The sequence below is a fragment of the Hypanus sabinus genome, chromosome 11, assembly GCF_030144855.1.
Source record: "Hypanus sabinus isolate sHypSab1 chromosome 11, sHypSab1.hap1, whole genome shotgun sequence".
In the NCBI taxonomy this organism is placed as follows: domain Eukaryota; kingdom Metazoa; phylum Chordata; class Chondrichthyes; order Myliobatiformes; family Dasyatidae; genus Hypanus; species Hypanus sabinus.
In genome coordinates, this window is record NC_082716.1 from 64,024,195 (window position 1) to 64,045,839 (window position 21,645).

Sequence of the window (21,645 nt, forward strand, 5' to 3'; positions counted from 1 at the left end):
GTTTGTGTTGCTCAAGATTTCCAGTGTCTGCAGAATCTGTTGCATTTATTAGTTTTAAGTCATTGTTCAGTTCTCCATTATGGGAAATTGGGTTGTTACAATACTAAAGGATAAGTGTTCTAAAAGGAGTAAGGCAGCATTTTTCTAACATTATGTTTATGCTTGTGATGAATGATTCCATTTACAGATAACATCCAAAGCATCTAGGGCGTCTATGCAGCTGAAATCCTGAATATGCCATTGATGAAATACACTGTTCATGTGCATTGTTTTATTAATCATTAAGTAAAATTGGGGAATTTTTGGTAATTACTTTATCTATGGATTAATTACTTAGTTATAAGAGTTCACACATGTATGTGACATGGAAAAGTCTATTTAAAATAGCGCATATAAATTTAATACAGACTGAAAACTGGATCCATCACTCTTCGAGGGGTTCCACTGGACCCCTCTGGATCATCCTGGGCCATCAGGAGCCAGCCATAGGAGGGGGATTCCTGTCAGGCCTGCAAAGGCAGCACCTCCCAGTTTCCACCCAGCAAACAAAAAAAACCACCTACCATTCATTTCCAACTCATCACCTCCTTCTTCTTTGGCTGTCCATCGATCTCGATGTTGACTGTGCTGGCAGTTTAGTCTCTGCAGGCACGTTTATGGGCCACAAGGCCAGCAATGGATCGACACTGTCTCCCGCATCGGTCGCATTTGTGATTTGACTGGTCTAGCACTGAATGTCTGTGTTCATGACCTGCTTCATATTTCTTCTGCCTTTTCTCCTCGATAGCTGGGATTGACTTCTTGACAATGCAGCGTCAGCTTCTTCTGTCCAAAGCATCTTTCTCCCAGGTGTTGACCTTCATGTCAGTGTTCCTCATATGGCGCTTGAGCACATCTTCGTAGCGCAGCTTCTGACCACCATGCTTCCTCTTTCCTTCATGTAGCTCGCCATAGAAAACAGCTTTGGGTAAACAATCATCGCTCATTCTTGTGACATGACAAGTCCAACGCAGTTGAGAATCTGTGATGGGCGATTCTGCGCTGACTGTCCCAGCATGTTTGAACACCTCCACATCTGGTACCCTCTCTTGCCACTTGTGTAATATTTGGCGTAAATGCCTAAGTTGAGTCTTGAACAATTTCTTGATGTGCTTCCGATACAATGTCATTGTTTCAGTTGAATAAAGCAGAGATGGTAAAACAGCTGTGTTATACACTTTGACCTTGGTTGCCAGTTTAATGTCGTGGTGAGACCAAAGACTTTTGTTACCGATTGAATTCTCCTCTCAGCTTCCAGATCTGATGACTTGGTGTTGATCACAGCGCTCTCTAAGTATGTGAAAGAGTCAGAGCATTTCAGCGCTACCCCATTGACCGATATGACTGGTGGTTGGGTCTCACTGGGACTACACAGAGGAGGAGGCTGATACAGAAGTTCATTTTTGGAGACATTGATTCTTAGGCCAAAAAGAGCGGCAGCAAACGAGAAGTGGCCGACAAATTCTTGAATCACATTAATGCCAGTAGCAACCAGGGCTGAGTAGTCTGCATACAGAAGCTCTCTGACACATATCTCTCTTGACTTGGTTGAGGTTTTGAGTCTTGACAGGTTGAACAATTTTCCATCTGAGCGAGTCCTGATGTACACACCTTTGTCCAAATTATGGTCCATTATTTTCAAAACTGCAGCAAGATATAGTGTGAACAAAGTTGGAGCAAGAATGCATCCCTATTTTACCCCGTGGCTCCTCATCTGCATCAGTCGGGGAGGGGGGGGGGGTGAGTAGAAGACAGGGTTTATAACACCCTGACCAATACGAATACCTGGTGATGCACATTTGTACTTTCCAAAAGTCTAGCGACTTTCCAAGCCTTCATTAACGAAGTCCTTTTTGCATTTCCTGACACATTAGTTATTTACAACTTTGGAACAAAATTGCTCAGAATTTGTTACATCTGATACATTCTAAAATTTCTGATCCATACAAAGCATCTGGTGTGTGGTCCTCTGCTTATGACTATGATAAGTTCCTGCAAAGTGTAAATTCCCTATGTTTGCTTAGCTGTAACTGTGATGACCAACCTTCTCCCTGTCACTCTTTGGATTTTCTCCCTGCTTCTTTCCTTTCCTCCCAGGATATTGTCATGACCCTTTCTTGTACAATGGCATTACCATCTTGTCTTTGACTGAACATTGTTCCCTGAGTGCAGATGCAAAGATTCTTCCTAAAATTCTGCAAGGTAATACCTTTCACTACCTGCCCTTCCAACACCTCATTGAGAAGACTCTAGTAAAAGTAATGGGGGTAACAGCATAAGCACCAACTAAATAGGCCGTGAGAAGCACAATTTGAAATTGTTCATAACCAATGACACCAGTTTCAGCAGATTAAAATTACATCTTTGTTCCATTTCAGTCCATTCAGAAAATGCTGAAAACGTGCACCAAGCAGTTAGCTTGGCACTATTACTGCTGGACCATCAGAGTTAAATCCCAGCATCCTCAGTAAGGAGTAGATGTCTGTCTTCCCCTTGGAATGTGTAGGTTTTCTCCCACAGTCCAAAGACATACTGGGTAGGTTAGTAGGTCATTGTGAATTGTCCCGTGGTTAGGTTAGGCTTAAATAGGGGTTGTCGGGTGTTGCTGGACAGTGCAGCTTGAAGGGCCAGAGGGGCTTATTCGGCATTGTATCAATAAATAAAATGAATCCAACATTTTTTGCAAAGAGTGAAGGGGTGTTCTCCCTGCTCCCAGACAGCATTCACCTCTTAATTGATTATCTGATTATTAATGCATTACTATGATCTTAGCACTTGCTGTACATAAATTAGCTGAGTGATTTCCATCATTATTGAAGACATTAAGTCGTCAATGGCTGCACAATGCTGTAAGACATATTTGTTGTGACTCTGAACAAAGTCACCGGAGACACGGTAAAGCTGGTGATATAGAAGTCTTTATTCATCATAACAAGCAGCCATTCTTGTGGAGGCTCTCACGGTGGAGTCGCACTAACACAAAAGTACATAACATTTTTATACCCTTAATATTGAAGGTAAAGCAGTGATTCAATACAATTTCAATAGTTGCAATGATATAATTTACTTCAGTATTTTGGGTTGACAATTATATATCTTGAGTGCCGGACATGTTTGAAATGCGAAGTGACAACGTTAGTCCAGTTTGCCAGCTTGAACTCAAGTCACAATGATGCAAGTTACTTAAGTCTGTAATTGCTTGGTTTGATGCAGGCCAATCATCACAACCCCATTGTCGTAACATTTGGCGGATGCATATGCAAGTATTTCATGGCCACCATTTTGTAAACCTTGTCTCTTAGTTTGTGGGTCAGCCTGTACTCCACAGACAGTTCAAGGGTGTGTTTTTAACTTCAATTTACTGCATGCAATTTACAATCCACATTAGGAGCTGAAGACTGGTTCTTGTTTGAATTAATATCTGCTATATTCACATAACTCCAGAATACTCCCTAACAATCTTGAGGTCATGAAGTGTGGAACAGGAACGTAAGCTGCTTTTCTCTTTTTAGACTTGTCCTTTTCAGTTATTTTTGACTTTTGACTGTCGGCACAAAACCTCACCTTTTGGACATGGAATAGTACAAAGCTCGTTCTTTAACTTTTAGACTTTTCTTCTTATTTAAACAATGCACTATAACAAACTAAACATAGCTGCAGCCAAATATTTGTCATTATGAACTCAATATCATTCTTCTTATCAAAATTTCAGCGAACTTTCTGCTAGTCTCAAGGACTGAAAATTGAAGGTTTCATCATATGACAATAAACTGAGGCTTCATCATATTGCTTTCCTCATTTTATCTGGATGTTTAAATCCCAAGTAACAGCTCAAAGCAGGCCAAAACACCCACAAAACATTGACCAAGAGCAGATGAGATAATCATTCCCTTTCAGTCCCACCCAGCTTTTCCCTCACCTATCACCTGCCAGCTTTTCTTCTTCCCTTCCCCCCCCAACCCCTTCCTATTCTGACTTCTTCTTCCTTGCTTCCCAGCCCAAAACATTGAGTATTTATTCTTATCCTTTGATTCTGCCTGACCTGCTGAGCTCCTCCTGAATTTTGTGTGTGTTGCTCTGCATTTACAACATCTGAAGTATCTCTTGTGTTCACGAGGTTGTCCCCATCTACTTGAGATCAATTTACCACACGCAAAGGACTTCCATCTTTATTCCATTCATTTGTAGCATGAAAGCCTAGTTGGGAGATCAGCAATTATTTATCATATTTATCATCCTTATTTACCATAAGAAGATAAAGGTAAGATGCCTCTGAACTACTGCAGTTCATGACACTGCCACACTGTTATCAGCAAATGATTTCCCAGATTATGACCAATCAAAGAAGCTTGAAGGCAATGTACTCCCAAGCACAAAAGTTCATGTCCTGTGAGATAGTAAAGGTAACACGTTAATAACATTGGCAAGTTGCTGAGACACAAAAGAGATGGCAGATGCTGGAAATCATGAGCAACACACACAGAATGCTGAAGGAACTTGGCAGGTCTTGCGGCACCTACGGAGGGAGATGAACAAGTTGACATTTTGGGTCAAGACGCTTCCTGATGAAAGGGGCCCTAAGTGAAGGATTTCATTTGAAAATGTCAACTACTCACTTCTCTATAAGACAAAAGAGCTGATTGTGGACTTCAGGAAGGGTAAGACAAAGGAACACATACCATTCCTCATAGAAAGATCAGAAGTGGAGAGAGTGAGCAGTTTCAAGTTCCTGGGTGTCAAGATCTCTGAGGATCTAACCTGGTCCCAACATATTGATGCAGTTATAAAGAAGGCAAGACAGCATCTGTACTTCATTAGGAATTTGAAGACATTTGGTATGTCAACAAAGGCACTCAAAAACTTCTACAGAGGATGTATGTGGAGATCATTCTGACATCACTGTCTGGCATGGAGAGGCTACTGCACAGGACTGAAAGAAGCTGCAGAGGGTTGTAAATTTAGTTGGCTCCATCTTGGGTACTAGCCTACAAAGTATCCAGGATATCTTCAAGGAGCAGTGTCTTAGAAAGGCAGCATCCATTATTAAGGACCTCCAGCACTCAGGGCATGCCCTTTTCTCACTGTTACCATCAGGTAGGAGGTACAGAAGCCTGTAGGCACACACTCAGCGATTCAGGAACAGCTTCTTCCTCTCTGCCATCTGATTCCTAACTGGGCATTGAACACTACCTCACTTTTTAAATATATATTATTTCAGTTTTTTGCATGATTTTTAATCTATTCGATATCCATATACTGTAACTGATTTGTTTATTTATTTATTTTTCCTCTCTGCCAGATTATGTATTGCTTTGAACTGCTGCAGGTAAGTTAACAAATTTCTCGACACATGGCAGTGATAATAAACCTGATTCTGATATACCGTATGCTGCCTGACCTGAGTACCTACAGCATTTTGATTGTGTTGCATTGGCAAGTTGCAGTCATGCATCTTGTAGAAAGTCAGTGGATTACACTGCAGCCATGCTGCACCAGTGTTGGAGGAAACAAACATGAAGATTGGTGGCATGAGGGCCAACCAAGTCTGCTTCCTTTTCCTGCCTGACAGCAAAGTGTTGTTAAAGTTGCACTCCAGAGAGGAAGATAGATACTTTATGATCCCAAAGGAAATGACAGTGTCACAGTAGCATTACAAGTGCACAGATATACAAATATATGAATATTAGAAGAGCAGTAAGATGAACAAAAAGTAAGTCACCTGAAACAGCCTAACAAGAGGGGATCATCACTTCCCCAGCTACAGGTTGACTCATTTTAGCGCCTAATGACTAAGGGCATGAATAACCTCATACTGCGCTTTTTGGCGCAGCACTGTAGTCTATTACTAAAAATGTACCCCTGTTCAGTCGAGGTGACACGCAGAGGATGGGAAACATTGCCAGGATCTTCCATAGGGTCCTTTGTTCTACCACAGCCTCCAGTGTGTCCAATTTGACTCCGAAAACAGAGCCAGCATTCTAATCAGTTTATTGAGCCTGTTGGCATCATCCATGTTGATGCCATTGCCCCAGTACACCACCTCATAGAAGAGTGTACGGGCAATAGCAAGATGGCAGGACATGTGAAGGAGAGGCCTGCATATTCCAAAAGACCTCAGTCTCCTCAGGAAGTAGAGGCAACTCTGGCCCTTCTTGTACACCACCTCTGTGTAGGTTCTCCACTCAAGACTGTCATCCAGGTGCACCCCCAGGTACCTGTAGGTCCTCACCACATCCACGTCCTCATCATCAATAGTAACAGGGATCAAAGCAGTGTTAGTCTTCCTAAAGTCCATCACCATTAACTTAGTCTTTCTGATGCTGTGCTGCAGGTTATTCAGCTTACATCATTTGACAAAGTCCTCCACCAGGGCCCTGTATGCATTCTCCCGTCCTCCCTTTATACACCCAACTATCGCTGAGTCATCAGAGGATTTCTGCAGATGACATGACTCAGTGTTGTATCTAAAGTTCGAGGTATACAGGGTAAACAAGGAGGGAGCCAGGAACGTCCCCTGTGGGGCCCCAGTGCTACTTACAGCCATGTCTGACACACAGTTCTGAAACCACACGAACTGTGGTCTGCCAATCAAGTTGTCCATTATTCAGGATACAATGGAAGTGCCTACCTGCATTGAATGAAGCCTTTCTCCAGCAATGAGGGCTGTATGGTATTGAAGGCACATGAGAAATCAAAAAACATGGTCCTCACAGTGCTGCTTGCTTATCCAAATGGGAGTAGGCTCTGTTCAGCAGGTAGGTGACGACATTGTTGATTCCAATATGTTCCTGGTAGGCAAACTGCAGGGAATCGAGGTCTGGTCTGACCAGGGGTCAAAGGTGAGCCAGGACTAGGGTCTTCATGATGTGTGAGGTCAGTAGTTATTCAAGACTTTCAATTAGCTCCCTTGGGTTCTGGGACCAGACTTGATGTTTTCCACACAGTTTAGACCCCTTCCAGGCTGAGACAGATTGAAAATGCACTGGAGACCTCCACACAGCTGCTCAGCACACTCCTTCAGGATCCTGGGGTTCACACCTACCAATCCCAATGCTTTGCCATGTCAGAGTTTTCCCAGAGCCCTTCTCACCTACTCTGTAGTAACGGTGAGTCCATGGTGACTGTGGAGTTGGTGGAAGGTGGGAACTGCAGGAGTTGAAGATCGGGACATAGCGGATGGTTTGCGGAGGTGAGGAAGGGATGTAGACAGTGGTAGCCTATGTTGTTCATCAATGTGTTGAATTGGCAGGGGAGAGGAAGAAGGAGGGGAGACTTTAGTGCTGAGGGAGCACTGGGGGTCTTGGCACCTGGATTGGTGTGCTGACGGGGGTGTGGACAGGAGGACAATTGTTAAACCTATTGATAAATTGGTTTAAGTCATTCACCCATTCATGGCTGCATTCCAAGGCTCTATACCGGGGGTCGGCAACCTGCGGCTCCCGAGCCATTTGTGGCTCTTTCACCTCTGTGCTGCGGCTCCCTGTGGCTTTGGGAAATAATTGGTCAGTATTTAATTAAAATGTATTTTATGTTAGTTTGTTAGCTTTTGAAATGTAATTCTAAATTTGAAGATTATGGTGATCTTGTACAATCTAAGTGTGGCGACACATTTCCTGGCACATCCGAAACGGCTCACAATTAGCCAGCATTCCGGCTAAGGGAGATAGCCTACGGGGGTTTGTGAGTACGCGTCTTTTGCAGCATCTGCGTCCATGGGGGCTGGGTTGAGGGAGGCTTAAAAGTAAGGCTGTTTAGTTCGAATAAAGTTATTCGACTGCAGTTTACTGACTGCGTGAGCACACCGCTACAACGTGTTTTTATCGCTATTAATATACGTCACCACTGCCAATACCTGACACCCGCCAGTGCGCGATTTCTTTAATTTTTCGATCCAAGGTAAGCCAACTATGGAGAATTCTAAAAAAAGAAAAGTGACTGAAGAAAACAGAACGTTTAATGATACGTGGACAGATTCATTTGCTTTCACTGTTGACGAGACTGGTTTACCGGTATGCTTAATATGCAATGAGAAACTAGCAAACAACAAAAAGTCAAATGTCGCAAGGCATTTCCAGAATAAACACGCAGCCTTTGCTCAAAAATATCCGGATGGAGATGAGAGAAAAAAAGCCGTTTCGGAACTGATGCGGAAGGTTGATCTGAGCAAAAATCATTTCCAGAAATGGATGAAGTCTGGAAAATCAACGACATACGCCAGTTATATTGCCGCTCAGGAAATAGTCAGGCACGGGAAGCAGTTTACAGATGGTGAATATATAAAAGAATCTTTCATTAAGATTTCAGAACATCTATTCACGGACTTTAAAAACAAGAGTGAAATTGTGCAGAAAATCAGGGATATGCCCCTCTCTGCAAAGACTGTCAAAGACAGAACCATAAAAATGGCAGAAGACATCACAAGACAGCAAATTAAAGACATCAATTCAGCTGTGGCCTACTCGATTGCCTGTGACGAGTCTAAAGACAAAGGTGATATTGAACAAATAGCGTTGTTCTGCCGGTATGTAAACTCTGCCGGGCCACAGGAAGAACTGATTGAGTTGATACCTCTAAAAGACCAAACACGGGGGGGAGGACATCTGTGAGGCTGTCTTGAATTGTTTAAGAGCCAAAGGAATAAAGACCACCCATCTGGTGTCAGTAGCTACTGATGGGGCACCGAATATGACGGGAACGCACAAGGGATTTGTGGCTTTACTGCAGAAGTCGCTGGACAGAAAGCTGCTGACTTTTCACTGCATCTTGCACCAAGAGGCACTGTGCGCTCAAACATTTCCTCCGGAATGCACAGAAGTAATGGATGTTGTCATTCAGATTGTCAATAAAATAATGGCAAAAAGTTTAAATCACCGTCAATTCCGTTTGTTACTGGACGAGCTGGAAAGCGCATATTCTGATCTCCTGCTGCACAACAAAGTCCGGTGGCTGTCCAAAGGGGAGGTGCTGAAACGCTTTGTCGCGTGTCTGGAAGAAGTGAAAACTTTCCTGGGCAGCAAAGGGCTCACCTTTCCTGAGCTGGAACAGCCAGAGTGGCTGGAAAAGCTACACTTCATGGTAGACATGAAAGCGCACCTGAACACGCTGAACACAGCTCTTCAGGGGAAAGGACGCACAGCCCTGCACATGTTGGAGGATGTCCTGGCATTCGAGCGCAAGTTGACAGTGCTTGCCAGAGATTTACAGAAAGGCACTTTGTCTCACTTCCCCAATTTGAGAGAGTTCAAACAAGGTCACGACATGATAATTTCGGAGTATTTACATTCTGCAATCATCGCAATGCAAACATCGTTTGGGAAACGCTTCTGTGAGTTCAGAGAGGAAAAAAACACATTATCCTTCCCGGTCACTCCCTTAAGCATCGATCCTTCCCTACTGAATACGACTGCATTGGCAGGTGTGAGTCAACCTGATCTTGAGATGGAACTGGCCAACATAGCCGACAAAGACATATGGGTGTCCAGGTTTAGACGCTTGACAGCAGAGCTTGAAGATGTTGCCCGTCAGAAGGCCGTTCTTGCTCAGAATCACAAATGGAGTGATATTGAAAACCTTCCAAAACCGGACAAACTTGTGTTCGAAACATGGAATGCTATGCCCGACATTTATGTAAACATGAAAAAGTATGCGCTTGGAGTCCTGTTGATCTTTGGATCCACATATGTATGTGAGCAAGTGTTCTCCAACATGAACTTTATTAAAAACAAACATCGCGCACGCCTCACAGATGACAGCTTGCGATCCTGTGTAAAGATGAAGGTGACGTCATACAGCCCTGATGTGCAGACGCTGTGCGCTGAGGTCCAGGAGCAGAAATCCCATTAACCAAGTATGATAAATATTTTAATTGCCTATTATTTTATGTATATTCATATTTTTTCATTGTTCAGTGAAATAGTCCTTTTATTTTTCAGGCTGACAGCTGGCTGATGTTATTTTTGGTTTGCTGCTGGCGGAAAATTTAAGTTCGGCGTTTTTCATAAATACAAGAAGGACTCAAATAGACATTGAGTATTTTACTTAAAAGTAACTTTCAACCCAACGTCTTTTTTTCGGAGTTCAAAATGTTTTTGTTGCATGCAGAAATGTAATTTCGTTTTCTCTGCAGGAGTTCATCAATTTCATAAATGCAACACATTATAGTTTGTTTATACATAGCATAAAGGCAAAAAAAACGTTGTATGCAGTGTTATTTCATTTTAAATGTCAAACGGGTTTTGCGGCTCCCAGTGTTTTCTTTTCTGTGGGAAACGGGTCCAAGTGGCTCTTTCAGTGGTAAAGGTTGCTGACCCCTGCTCTATACCTATGCTGATTGAAGCCAGTGACGTCCTTCATGCCTCTCCACGCTGCTCGTGTGCTACTCTACCCAGGCTTGCTCTCCAGCTCTCTCCTGTATTCCTCTTTAGCCACCTTGATCTGATCTTACCAGGGTTCTCAGAACATTCCTAAGCAGCTTTTCATTTGCAAGTACAAAGAGCTGCAACCAGACTAGAACAATCTCTCTGGAGCAGATCTTTAACAACACAGATAGGATGTCACTGGGGTACAAAGCCTTTGCTGTATCAAGTGCATTCACCTATTCGTTGAATTGAAATGGCTGAACACTAGTGTCTGCAACTGAAGTTAGGACTTCAGGAAGAAGCCAAAATCAACCATCTACTTGGCAGTTCTGCCAGCAGTTTATCTCAAATATTTCAGCTTTGTCTTTTACACTCAAGGTTCAAGTTCAACCAAGTTTTAAATTCAAGTTTATTGTCATAAACTTACAGTACAAACGCAAAGCATAAATGCCATGAAAATCACCCTCTTCTTTAGCTACATTCCAGTACATTACACAGATGACAAACATAAATTAACATACACTTGAATTAATATAAATTATATAAAACATAGATGACAAAAATAAGAACATAAGAAATAGCAGGAGTAGGCCATCTTGCCTATCGAGCCTGCTCCGCCGTTCAATAAGATCTGCCAGTAGACTCGGTTCCACCTTCCTGCCTTTTCCCGATAACCCTGCTTCCATCAGGTACAAGATTCACAGGACCCACATCACCAAGTTCAAGAACATTTACTGCACCACAACCATCAGGCTCTTGAACAAAAGGAGATCACTAAACTCACTTGCCCATCCATTGAGATGTTCCCACAACCGACGATCTCACTTTAAGGACTCTTGATATTGTTATCTCATGTTCTCGTTATTCATTGCTATTTATTTATATTTGCATTTGCACAGTTCATTGCCTTCTGCACTCTAGTTGATCTTTCATTGATCCTGTAATAGTTACTATTCCTAAATTGACATTGAACTCTTGAACAATACCTCACATTTTTAATGTATTTTCTCTGTTTTTAATCTGTTCAATATACATATATATACTTTCTGTAACTGATTTTTTTTCCTTTCTACATGTTCATGTATTGCATTGAACTGCTGCTGCTGAGTTAGTAAATTTCACAAGCTGGTGAACCTCCTCTGCACTGCCTCTGAAGCCAGTGAATAAAGAGACCAGAACTGCATACAGTACTCCAGGAGTGGCCTCAACAGTTTCCTGTACAGTTGCAGCATGGCCTTCCTGCTCTTAAATTCAGTCCCTCTAACAATGAAGGCCAACATTCTGTTTGCATCCTTGATAACCTTTCGCACTTGCAAACTAATCTTTTGCAATTCATACACAAGCATTCCCAAGTCCCTCTGCACAATAGCATGTTAAATAATAATCTGATCTTCTATTCCTCTGTGCAAAGCGGACGACCTTACGTTTACCAACATTGCACTACATTCAGTCCCTTCATCCAAATCGTTAATGTACCGTACATCACAAATGGTTGCTGAACCAACATCAGCCCCTGCTGCACTCCACTCACCACTGACCACCAACAAGACCCAAACTCATTTATCCCAACTCTCTGCTTCTTATTAGTTAACCAATCCACCAATCCTCTATCTAGTTACTACATTAATCCCTAACTCCTAAAGACATAAATGGATCTGGGATTGAGAGCTTTATGTTCTTTGGCATACACATCACTGAGGATCACACGTGGTCTGTACATTCTGGCTGTGTGGTGAAAAAGGCACAACAGCTCCTCTTTCACCTCAGACGGATGAAGAAGTTTGGCATGAGTCCCCAAATCTAAGGACTTTCTATAGGGGCACGATTGAGAGGCATCCTGACTGGCTGCATCACTGCCTGGTATGGGAACTGTACTTCCCTCAATCGCAGGACTCTACAGAGAGTGGTGCGGACAGCCCAGCGCATCTGTAGATGTGAACTCCCCACAATTCAGCACATTTACAAAGACAGGGGTGTACAAAGGCCCTGAAGGGTCATTGGGGACCCGAGTCACCCCAACCACAAACTGTTCTGTCTGCTACCATCCGAGAAACTACTGCAGTATAAAAGCCAGGACCAACAGGCTCCAGGACAGCTTCTTCCACCAGGACATCAGACTCCTTAATTCATGATGATGCAACTGTGTTACATTGACTACCTGTTGTAGAGAATATTTATTATAAATTACTATAATGGTACATTGAACATTTGAATGGTGATGTAACATGAAGATTTTTACTCACATATTGAAGGATGTAAGTAATAATGTCAAGTCAATTCAATTCAAGACAAAAGTCAACTTTATGCATCCTTATCTTAAGGGTGTCTTTTATGTGGCACCTTATCAAACGCCATCTGGAAATCCACGTTTGTAACATCTACCTGTTTCCTCCTACCCACTACGCTGATTATATCCTCAAAGAACTCCATTAAGCTTGTCAAACAGAGCATATCCTTCATCAATCTGTGTTATGTCTACCTGGTGGAACCGCTTCTATCTAGATGTCTTGCTATTTCTTCTTTAATGATAGCATAATGATACTGATGCAAGTTGAGAGGCGGGGGGTGGGGAAGAGATGTACTCTAGGGTGGGGTGAGGGTTTTTCAGGTTGATTCACGCACGTGGTGTCAGTGTGGAAGATTTCAAGTTTGGTTGAACCTTGAAATATGGTTCTTCAGCTCCTAGACCTCCTGCCTAACAGCAAAATCAAGAAGAGGGGAAGAGCCAGATGATGAGAATGCCTCTAATTGATGTCTTTGATGATTAGGTGGGCTGTACTGTTGATGGAACTGGCTGTGTCCACTACTCTCTGTTGCTTCTTATATTCCTATGCATTGGCATTTCCATGCCAGCCAATCAGGATGCAATCGACTGTAGGAGATTGTCAGAGTCTTTGATGACATGTCAATTTCCTTAAACCTCCTATGAAAATAGGGACACTGGTTAGGTTTTCCAAGCTATTGGCACCCAGGAACTTGAAGCTGTTCATCTTTTCTACCACAGACCTTTCAATGAGGACTGATGCATGTTCCTTTATATTTCCCTTCTTAAAATCTATTATCATATACTTAGTTTTCTTGACATTGAATGCAAAGTTGTTTTAACAACACCATTCAACCAGCTGACTTATCTTGCTGCCTTGTCCCCATTCATGAAGTCATAGTTATCGAGAGAGCAGAGCAGGGTGCTGAGCATGCAGCCCTGAAGCGCATCTATACTGACTGTCAGTGAGGAGGATGTGATGTTTTTAGTCTGCACTGATTGAGGTCTCCCAGTCAAGGATCCTATACAGGTCTTCTCCCTGTAGATGCTGCCTGACCTGCTGCGTCCCACCAGCATTTTGTGTGCGTTGCTTGAATTTCCAGCATCTACAGATTTCCTCGTGTTGGAGGTTGATGATAGTTTTAATGGGATGATGGTGTTAAACACTGACCTGTAGCCAATGAACAACAGCCTGATGTAACCTAGAGCAGAGTGGAGAGCCAGTGAGATACTGTTTGCCATAGACCTATTGCAGTGATAGGTGAATTGAAGTTGGTCTGAGTCCATACTGAGGCAGGAATTGATTCAAGCAACAACCAATCAAATAAGGGCATTGTGATGTGCATAAGTGGTATTTGACAGTATTTGTTGAGGCAGGTCATTCAAAGTTCTAAGTTCAAAGTACATTTGTTATCGAAGTACTGCATGCATTCTGTACAACTTTGAGATTTATCTTCTTGCAGGGAGCTGCAAAACAAACCCCACACAACAAAATCTGTCAAAAACCCAACGTGCGACAAAAAAAGAACAAATTGTACAAACCATAAAGAAGTAAACAAATAACACGCAGATCATGAACGCAGAGTCCCCGAAAGTCAGTCCACAGACACTGAGCCAGTTCAGCACTGAGATGAGTGAAGCTGGTCCAGAAGCCCAGTGACTGCAGGCCGGAGCCTCAGAACGAGTGCTGATGGCTGTGTGGTGAACTACATATACCTGTCTGGACACCCCCCCCCCCCCCCCCCCCCGCTGATTGCTCCTGTGGCTCCTCCCACAGACCCCGGTATAAAGGCGATTGGAGACACAGACCCTTCCTCAGTCTCCAGGATGTTGTGTGATGGTCACTTGCTGCTTGTACTTTCTTCCAGCCAATAAAAGCCTACCTTAACCCACGTCTCAGAGTTATTGATGGTGCATCAGGCTGCAGGCCAGAGCCTCAGAACGAGTGACAACGGCTTCAGGCCGGAGCCTCAGAACGAGTGCCGATGGCTGCGGGCCAGAGCCTCAGAACGAGTGCCGATAGCTGCAGGCCGGAGCCTCAGAACGAGCGACGATGGCTGCAGGCCGGAGCCTCAGAACGAATGACGATGGCTGCAGGCCGGAGCCTCAGAACGAACGACGATGGCTGCAGGCCGGAGCCTCAGAACGAGTGCCAATGGCTGCAGGCCAGAGCATCAGAAAGAGTGACGATGGCTGCAGGCCAGAGCCTCAGAACGAGTGACGATGGCTGCAGGCCGGAGGCTCAGAATGAGTGCTGATGGCTGCAGGCCGGAGCCTCAGAACTAGTGCCAATGGCTGCAGGCCGGAGCCTCAGAGCAAGTGCTGATGGCTGCAGGCCAGAGCCTCAGAACGAGCGATGATGGTTGCAGGCCGGAGCCTCAGAAAGAGTGCTGATGGCTGCAGGCCAGAGCCTCAGAACGAGTGACAATGGCTGCAGGCCATAGCTACAGAGCCAGTCTAGTGCTGAAATGAGTAAACCTCATGGTGTAGTTCAAATGGGGCAAGTAGGAAAAAAAAAGTAAACAAAAACACATGGAACATGAACTGCAGTGTTCCCGAAAGTGGTTCCACAGCTGCAGAGCCCGTTCAATGCTGAAGCAAGTGAAGCCTGTCCAGGAGCCTGATTGGGCAGGGTGACAACTACTCCTGAACCCGGTGGCATAAACCCAAGACTCCTGCACTTCCCAAATGTCGACAGTAGCGAGGAGGGAGGTGGGGCGGAGGGAGCGAGATCGGTCAAACACAGGTAGCTGGCTTTGAACACCTGTCCGTTTCCCACTCTCATCCTTGATAATTTTAATCTTGCTCACAGTTTTAATCGAAACAAGTTTGAAGACGTCCTTAAACACTCCAGCTAGTTTTAGTGTCATCAGGGACTGATGCCTCACAAAGTGCACTATCAGGACCTTTCACCCTCACAACCATTCACCCTCCTGACTGATGTTCAAGACTGAGATCACAGGGTCACTGGGTACTGTGGGAACTTTTGTGCAGGTGTGCTGTTTTTCTCCCTCATAAAGCCTACATAAAGGGCATTAAGCTCATTACATGTGCTGTGCTTTGCTATTACTGAGAATTGGTAAGTCTTTGGAGATTGCTTCTCCTGTCGGTTCAACCATCCATGAACAGGTTCAGAATCAGATCTATTTATCACATATACATCTTTAAAAAGATTTGTCACATTTAATCAAAACATACAGCACAGTGCGTTATTTGCATCAAATCAAATCAGTGAGGATTCTGCAAGTGTTTAGGGCGCTAACGTAGCATGTCCACAACTAAATAACCCTAAGCCGACGTCTTTGGAATGTGGAAGGATTCCAGACACTGATCTTACAGAAAGCAACGTGATACCGTTATGCCAGTTGCTATGGCACCATGCCACCAGAACATCGAAACTACCAGTGAAACGTTGTCAACCAGTATAACCAAGGATGTGCTGGCGGCGGCGTGCAGGAATCATCACACATTCCAACGCCAGCATAACACACCCATAATATTCACCAGAATCATTCCTTTCTTTCAGAGCTTTCACATGATCCACTTGTCCAAACACATCTATTGTGACAATTCAGCACAAGCTATAAAATATCAGTTTTAGCAGTCTACCCATCCTTGAAAATGTCTAGCAGTTTTTATTTGTGTCCAGAAAGCAACCATTGCTTTGTTAAAGCAGACAGCTCCACAACTCTGGGAAACTCTCGCAGTGACTCTTTTTTTTTACGAGGCACAGCAAGAAATTTTACTGGTAGCAATTATTTTACAGTGGTTGGAAATAATAATTTGCAATGTGCGGTCAATTCCATGGACATGCTTATGGCCATTCTGGGATGAACACTGATTGAGACGGAAGCTGCAGCTCTTTTTGCTGTGCTGCAATTATTCTTGACATCAGCCTTCGTCATTACATAGCCCGAGGCAGAGTAACGAGTTCCTGTTCCACGGAAGGCAAGTCCCACACCACATTCTTTCCAGAAGAATAATTATGTACAGCATGATCTGGCGAGATGATTGACAGGACAATGTATTAACAAGAGGAGCCCAGAATTAAAACTGTGGAAGGAAAGACCTGAATAAATCTAATTATTATTACCTTTTTGAGCACTCTGAGTACATGTAGTGTGTTCATTATTATGACTACTAAATGAGTTGCGTGATGCCAGCCATGTGTTAGAGGAGGCCAACACTCGTGTGAGGACATAGAGTTAACAATTTAGTGTCTACAGATATATCTTTTTGCTGTCCTTCCAGCCCTCTCTAATCCTTCTTTCCCGATCTACAAAGACTGCTATCTTTCAGAATTGGAGGCTCGAGAGATTGCAGATATAGGAGTGGGACACTCAAATGTGCAGCCTATTTCAGATGGTTCAAGTGGTTCCATTTAAAATCAGAGAAACTATATATTATGCAACCTGAAATTCCTGCACTTCATTGACATCCATGAAAACCAGAAGTGTACCCCAAAAACTGAGTAACAGTAAAAACCCAAAGTCCCTTTCTCTCCCCTTCGGATGCACAAGCAAAGCATCAACCCTCTCCCACAAAAAGCATCAGCACCCACCACCCATCGAGCAAGCAATAGCAAAGCCCTCAAAAAGAGACCATGATCTGCAGAACAACAAATCCTAATCAGTCACCCTGACAAATTCGACATGTCACAGGCTCTCTCTGCCTAATAAAGGGGCAGAGAGGTGTCACAGTGAGAGAGGAGAATTGGCAGCAAACTCTCCCCCACCATCGAGATAAAGACAGAGGGAGAGAGAGAGAGGAAACCAAGTACAGACACCTCTGACAGCCGACCCGCTGTCTGCGATGTTCTGTTTTCTCACACAACATTTCATACGGTGACACCAGAATGGAATTGGCTCATCCGAAGGGACACAGAGCTTCCAAATCCCAAAGGCACGCATATCTTCCAGACTGTGTCTTTGGGATATCAAAAAACAGCTGATCAGTGAGTCCTGGGAGCAGGGACTATCACCTAAGAGTTCAGCTGTAGATCAAGACTCTGACAGGACCCACATCCACCCTGAAAAGAGGAAAAGAGACATTAAAGGAAGAAATTAAACTGATGAGCACAAAGAAGCTGCCCTCTGTCGCTATCATAGCTCCACCCACTGAAGCTGATTTAAAAAAAATTAAACTTAGTCCCTTGATTGTTCAACAGTGGCATTTGAAATTATTATATGAGATTGGATTATCATTTCATAGCCTTAACTGGGGGGAAATAGAACCTAGTTTAAGAATTGAAGCTCTTTTCCTTCACTCAAGATAAAGGATAATTTGCTTCCACTTCCATCTATGGGTTTTGAAGTGACTGTTCAAGCTATTATGGAAATCCACTGACAGGCTAGAGGGTACTTGCTTGAGGCAAGTACTTGCTTAAGTAGTAAGCTCCTGCCGCCATTTCTGCTGGACTTCTGTGAGCTCCCAATGCACAGACTTTAAACTTTCAATTCAATCCTGAATACAAATCCAGTTTGAGCAGTCATAGATCAAGGATTCCCAAGGATCAGAGGGGATGTTGCATTCTTTTTAAGTTTTTGATCACATCCCAATATCTTTGCCTGTCTGCATGATAATCTCTTCCCATGACAAACCCTGGAACCAAGTCTCTGCATTGAGAGTCTGGTTTCAGGCATGTGGCCTGCACAATGGAGCTGCCTGATTGTAAATTCTAGCCTCAAAGCTGGGGATTTTGGTGTGCAGAGAACATTTGCTTATCCTTCCAGCAGATCTGGAGGATTGGCAGAGACAGCAATGATGGTATTTTTCCAATATGTTAAAATGTCTATTCGAGGTAGTTCAGATCACAAAGCATGTTGCTGCTACTCATTAGGTGAGATTTGATTTCCAAATTCCCTTCCCTTCATTTGGTGAAATGTTTAGGGTGATGCACTAAAAGCAATGGTGAATTTAATCACTGATGCTAAGAGGTGATTTCCAGGATCTGAGTGGTGGCCCGTATGTGCCAGAGTCGAGTTCTGAATATTGTCGGAGGACGTGCATATATTAACTTTTGGGCCATTCTATTGTATGCTTCTGTGAATGAGTTGAAGTTGGCACAGAGCTCAGACAGCACCTACTACAGCTCAACCATTGAGGTTGTGGTGATCTTGGTCTGGAGTGCAGGTGCCAGAGATTGAAAAAATTTCCATTTGCACTTTAGAGTAGCTCCACTCCCATTGATTGTTTGTTGGAGTTGATGATACAGCATTGCATGGAACTGTTTGACATCAGTCTACACTTAGCTCTGTTATGGGTCTACTGCTTAGGATCATGGCTTGCCCATCCTCATAAAGCAAACATCCAATGGAGGTTAAAATCTTCAGGCAGCTGAATCAGAGGATATTCATCCACAGCATCTCAAGTGGGATTAATCAAAGGCATCAATAAGATCTAGAAAGGCTCTACATAATGGATGGCCCTTTCCCTGCATGTCCCCTCCAGTTGTCATGTGGTGAAAATCAAGTTCATATGCATCAAGATGGACAAATTCCCAAATGAGTATGTGGATACACAAGTTTTAAAACATTAGCAGGAGTAATATCTTCTCCTTATGTCTTGATCTTTTCAATTGATAGTGTTTTCTTTTAATGTCTTGTTCATCAGGAGTGATGGTGTGTGATTGGACCATGCAGGGTGTTCAGACCAAAGCAGAATTGTAGCTGAGGAGGTCATCAAAGTGTTTGAAGTTAGTGCTCAAACAGTGATTGAGTCTGATATGTTCATTTCCATTTTGGCTCTCAGTGGGGTGAGTCCTTGGCCACAAATGGTCTTGACAATGTGGGTAGGACTCATGTGGCATGACAATGTTGGCAAGTTACTAGATTGCAGGTTTTCCACTGTAACTCTGCTTTTAGGTTGTTTCCGAGCTGTTTCTTTCCCACTGTGACACAAAGGATTTCTAGTCCAGAAGCACCTTGTTTTTGTGATTAATTATTTGGTCATTCTCCCAATTGCTGTGATCAAACCAGTTCTGCTTCTTCTTGGTGGAGAAGCTGAGAGCCTTGTCACTGATACTTCAGGACAGTCTACCCTCCGTAACTCAATAGACAATAGACAGTAGGTGCAGGAGTAAGCCATTCGGCCCTTCTAGCCAGCACTGCCATTCACTGTGATCATGACTGATCATACACAATCAGTACCCCGTTCCTGCCCTCTTCCCATATCCCTTGACCCCGCTATCTATAAGAGCTCTATCTAACTCTCTCTTGAATGCATCCAGAGACTTGGCCTCCACTGCCTTCAGGACCAGAGCATTCCACATATCCACCAATCTCTGGGTGAAAAAGTTCTTCCGCATCTCTGTTCTAAATGGCCTACCCCTTATTCTTAATTTTGCCCTAATTTTGGCTACTAATCTCCTATGTGGGACTTTATCAAAAGCTTTCTGGAAGTCCAGGTACACTACATCCACTGGCTCTCCCTTGTCCATTTTCATAGTTACGTCCTCAAAAAACTCCAGAAGAATAGTCAAGCATGATTCTCCCTTCATAAATCCATGCTGACTCGGACTGATCCTTCTACTGCTATCCAAATGTGTCATAATTTCCTCTTTTATAATTGACTCCAGCATCTTTCCCACCACTGACATCAGGCTAACCGGTCTATAATTCCCTGTTTTCTCTCTCTTGAAAAGTGGGACAACATTAGCCACCCTCCAGTCAGCAGGAACTGTTCCTGAATCTATAGAACATTGGAAAATGATTACCAATGCATCCACGACTCCTGTTGACTAAGGGCCGTCAGTTTATCTCTGAAGTGCTGTTTAAGAAAAGCTGCCTTTGCAAGGTCCTTGAGAATTTTTTGTTTTGTTTTTCTTTCTTGCAGCAGCATTCCTGTTGATAATAATGCTTTGTGGCAACATTGATAGAGGTAACTCGATTAGGTGATGACAGTTCTGTGCCTGTCATGTGCATGCAATGCTGGCACCCTTCCAGCCCTTCACGCTGGCACCGATGTAATCTAAAAGGCTTGTTTCTGATATGAAACTGGATGTTGGTAACGGTAAGGTTGTGCTCTAAGTGCCTTATCAAGAAGAGGACTTATCTGGGGTTAGTTTTCCCTACTTTAACCTTGTTTTGCCAGAGGATGGCCCATTTCCCCACCCTGGTATTAAAGTGATCCAAGGGATCAGGGTTTGTTCAAGGTCAGAATCAGAGTCTTCCTAGCCTCACCCATAGCGACCAGGGTTGGAGTGTGCACCAAAGACCATTGCATATTTGTTCCATGATAGAGTGAGCAAAAGTATCATCTGCTGAGAGAGCCTCCCTGATGGTAGTCTGTGATAGTAACACTCACACCATGAAGACAGCTTTGTTCTTATGGTTTGCCCCTCCAGAAGGCCTATCCACCATTTTAATCTTTGAGTTGACCACCTCCTGCCACCATGTGGCATTCAGTTCAGTAATGTCAATGTCAAATCATCTGAGTTTCCTAGCTGTGATGTTAAGATTTGTTATGTATTGGAGTGGATGTTGTTTGTGGGTGATTTCTTTCAAGTGGGAGAGCCACTGCATACCAGCGATAAATGGACCTCACAGAGTGAGATTGTGATCCAGTGCAAAGTGGGTAGGGGGTGTTGAAGGTGTGAGTTTTAACATCAAGCACAGGCAACTGCTTCTCTTCTCCCTTAAAGATTTAAAATAATTATCATAGGGTAGACACGTAGTGAAATACAAAGAGTCATAATTATAAGATAAACTATTAAATCTAATAAAGAAGTCAAAGGAAACATGGGAAGCAGATGATATAACTCACCACGGTAGGAAGCACATGTAAGTGGTATAGATGCATTTAGGAGGAAGGCAGCTTTGCGCTAAAGTGGGGAAAGAATGGAGGGGAATATGAAGAAGGCCAGAAAGAGCTTTTGAATAAACACAGAGATTTCCCAGTTGAATTGCCTATTTCTGCACCGCAAATGTTTCATTGCAGATCAACTAAATTAACACAGGGAATCTTCTTTTGATTCCATTTCATTCA

The 21,645-nt window shown here is 43.4% G+C and overlaps 1 protein-coding gene across 2 annotated transcripts in view; it reads left to right on the plus strand.

Moving 5' to 3' along the window:
• LOC132402034 (general transcription factor II-I repeat domain-containing protein 2A-like) overlaps nucleotides 1-10,638 on the plus strand; it is a 37,614-nt gene extending 26,976 nt beyond the window's left edge. The window contains exons 2-3 of one of the 2 annotated variants that reach the window (XM_059984516.1): nucleotides 5,339-9,886; nucleotides 9,972-10,638. In XM_059984516.1, coding sequence (XP_059840499.1) covers nucleotides 8,725-9,882 — 1,158 coding nt within the window. In that variant the 5' untranslated portion in view covers nucleotides 5,339-8,724 and the 3' untranslated portion in view covers nucleotides 9,883-9,886; nucleotides 9,972-10,638. Of the gene's footprint in view, nucleotides 1-5,338 lie in introns of both variants that reach the window. The other variant, XM_059984515.1, reaches the window with a different exon arrangement.
• Nucleotides 10,639-21,645: the final 11,007 nt, after the last annotated feature.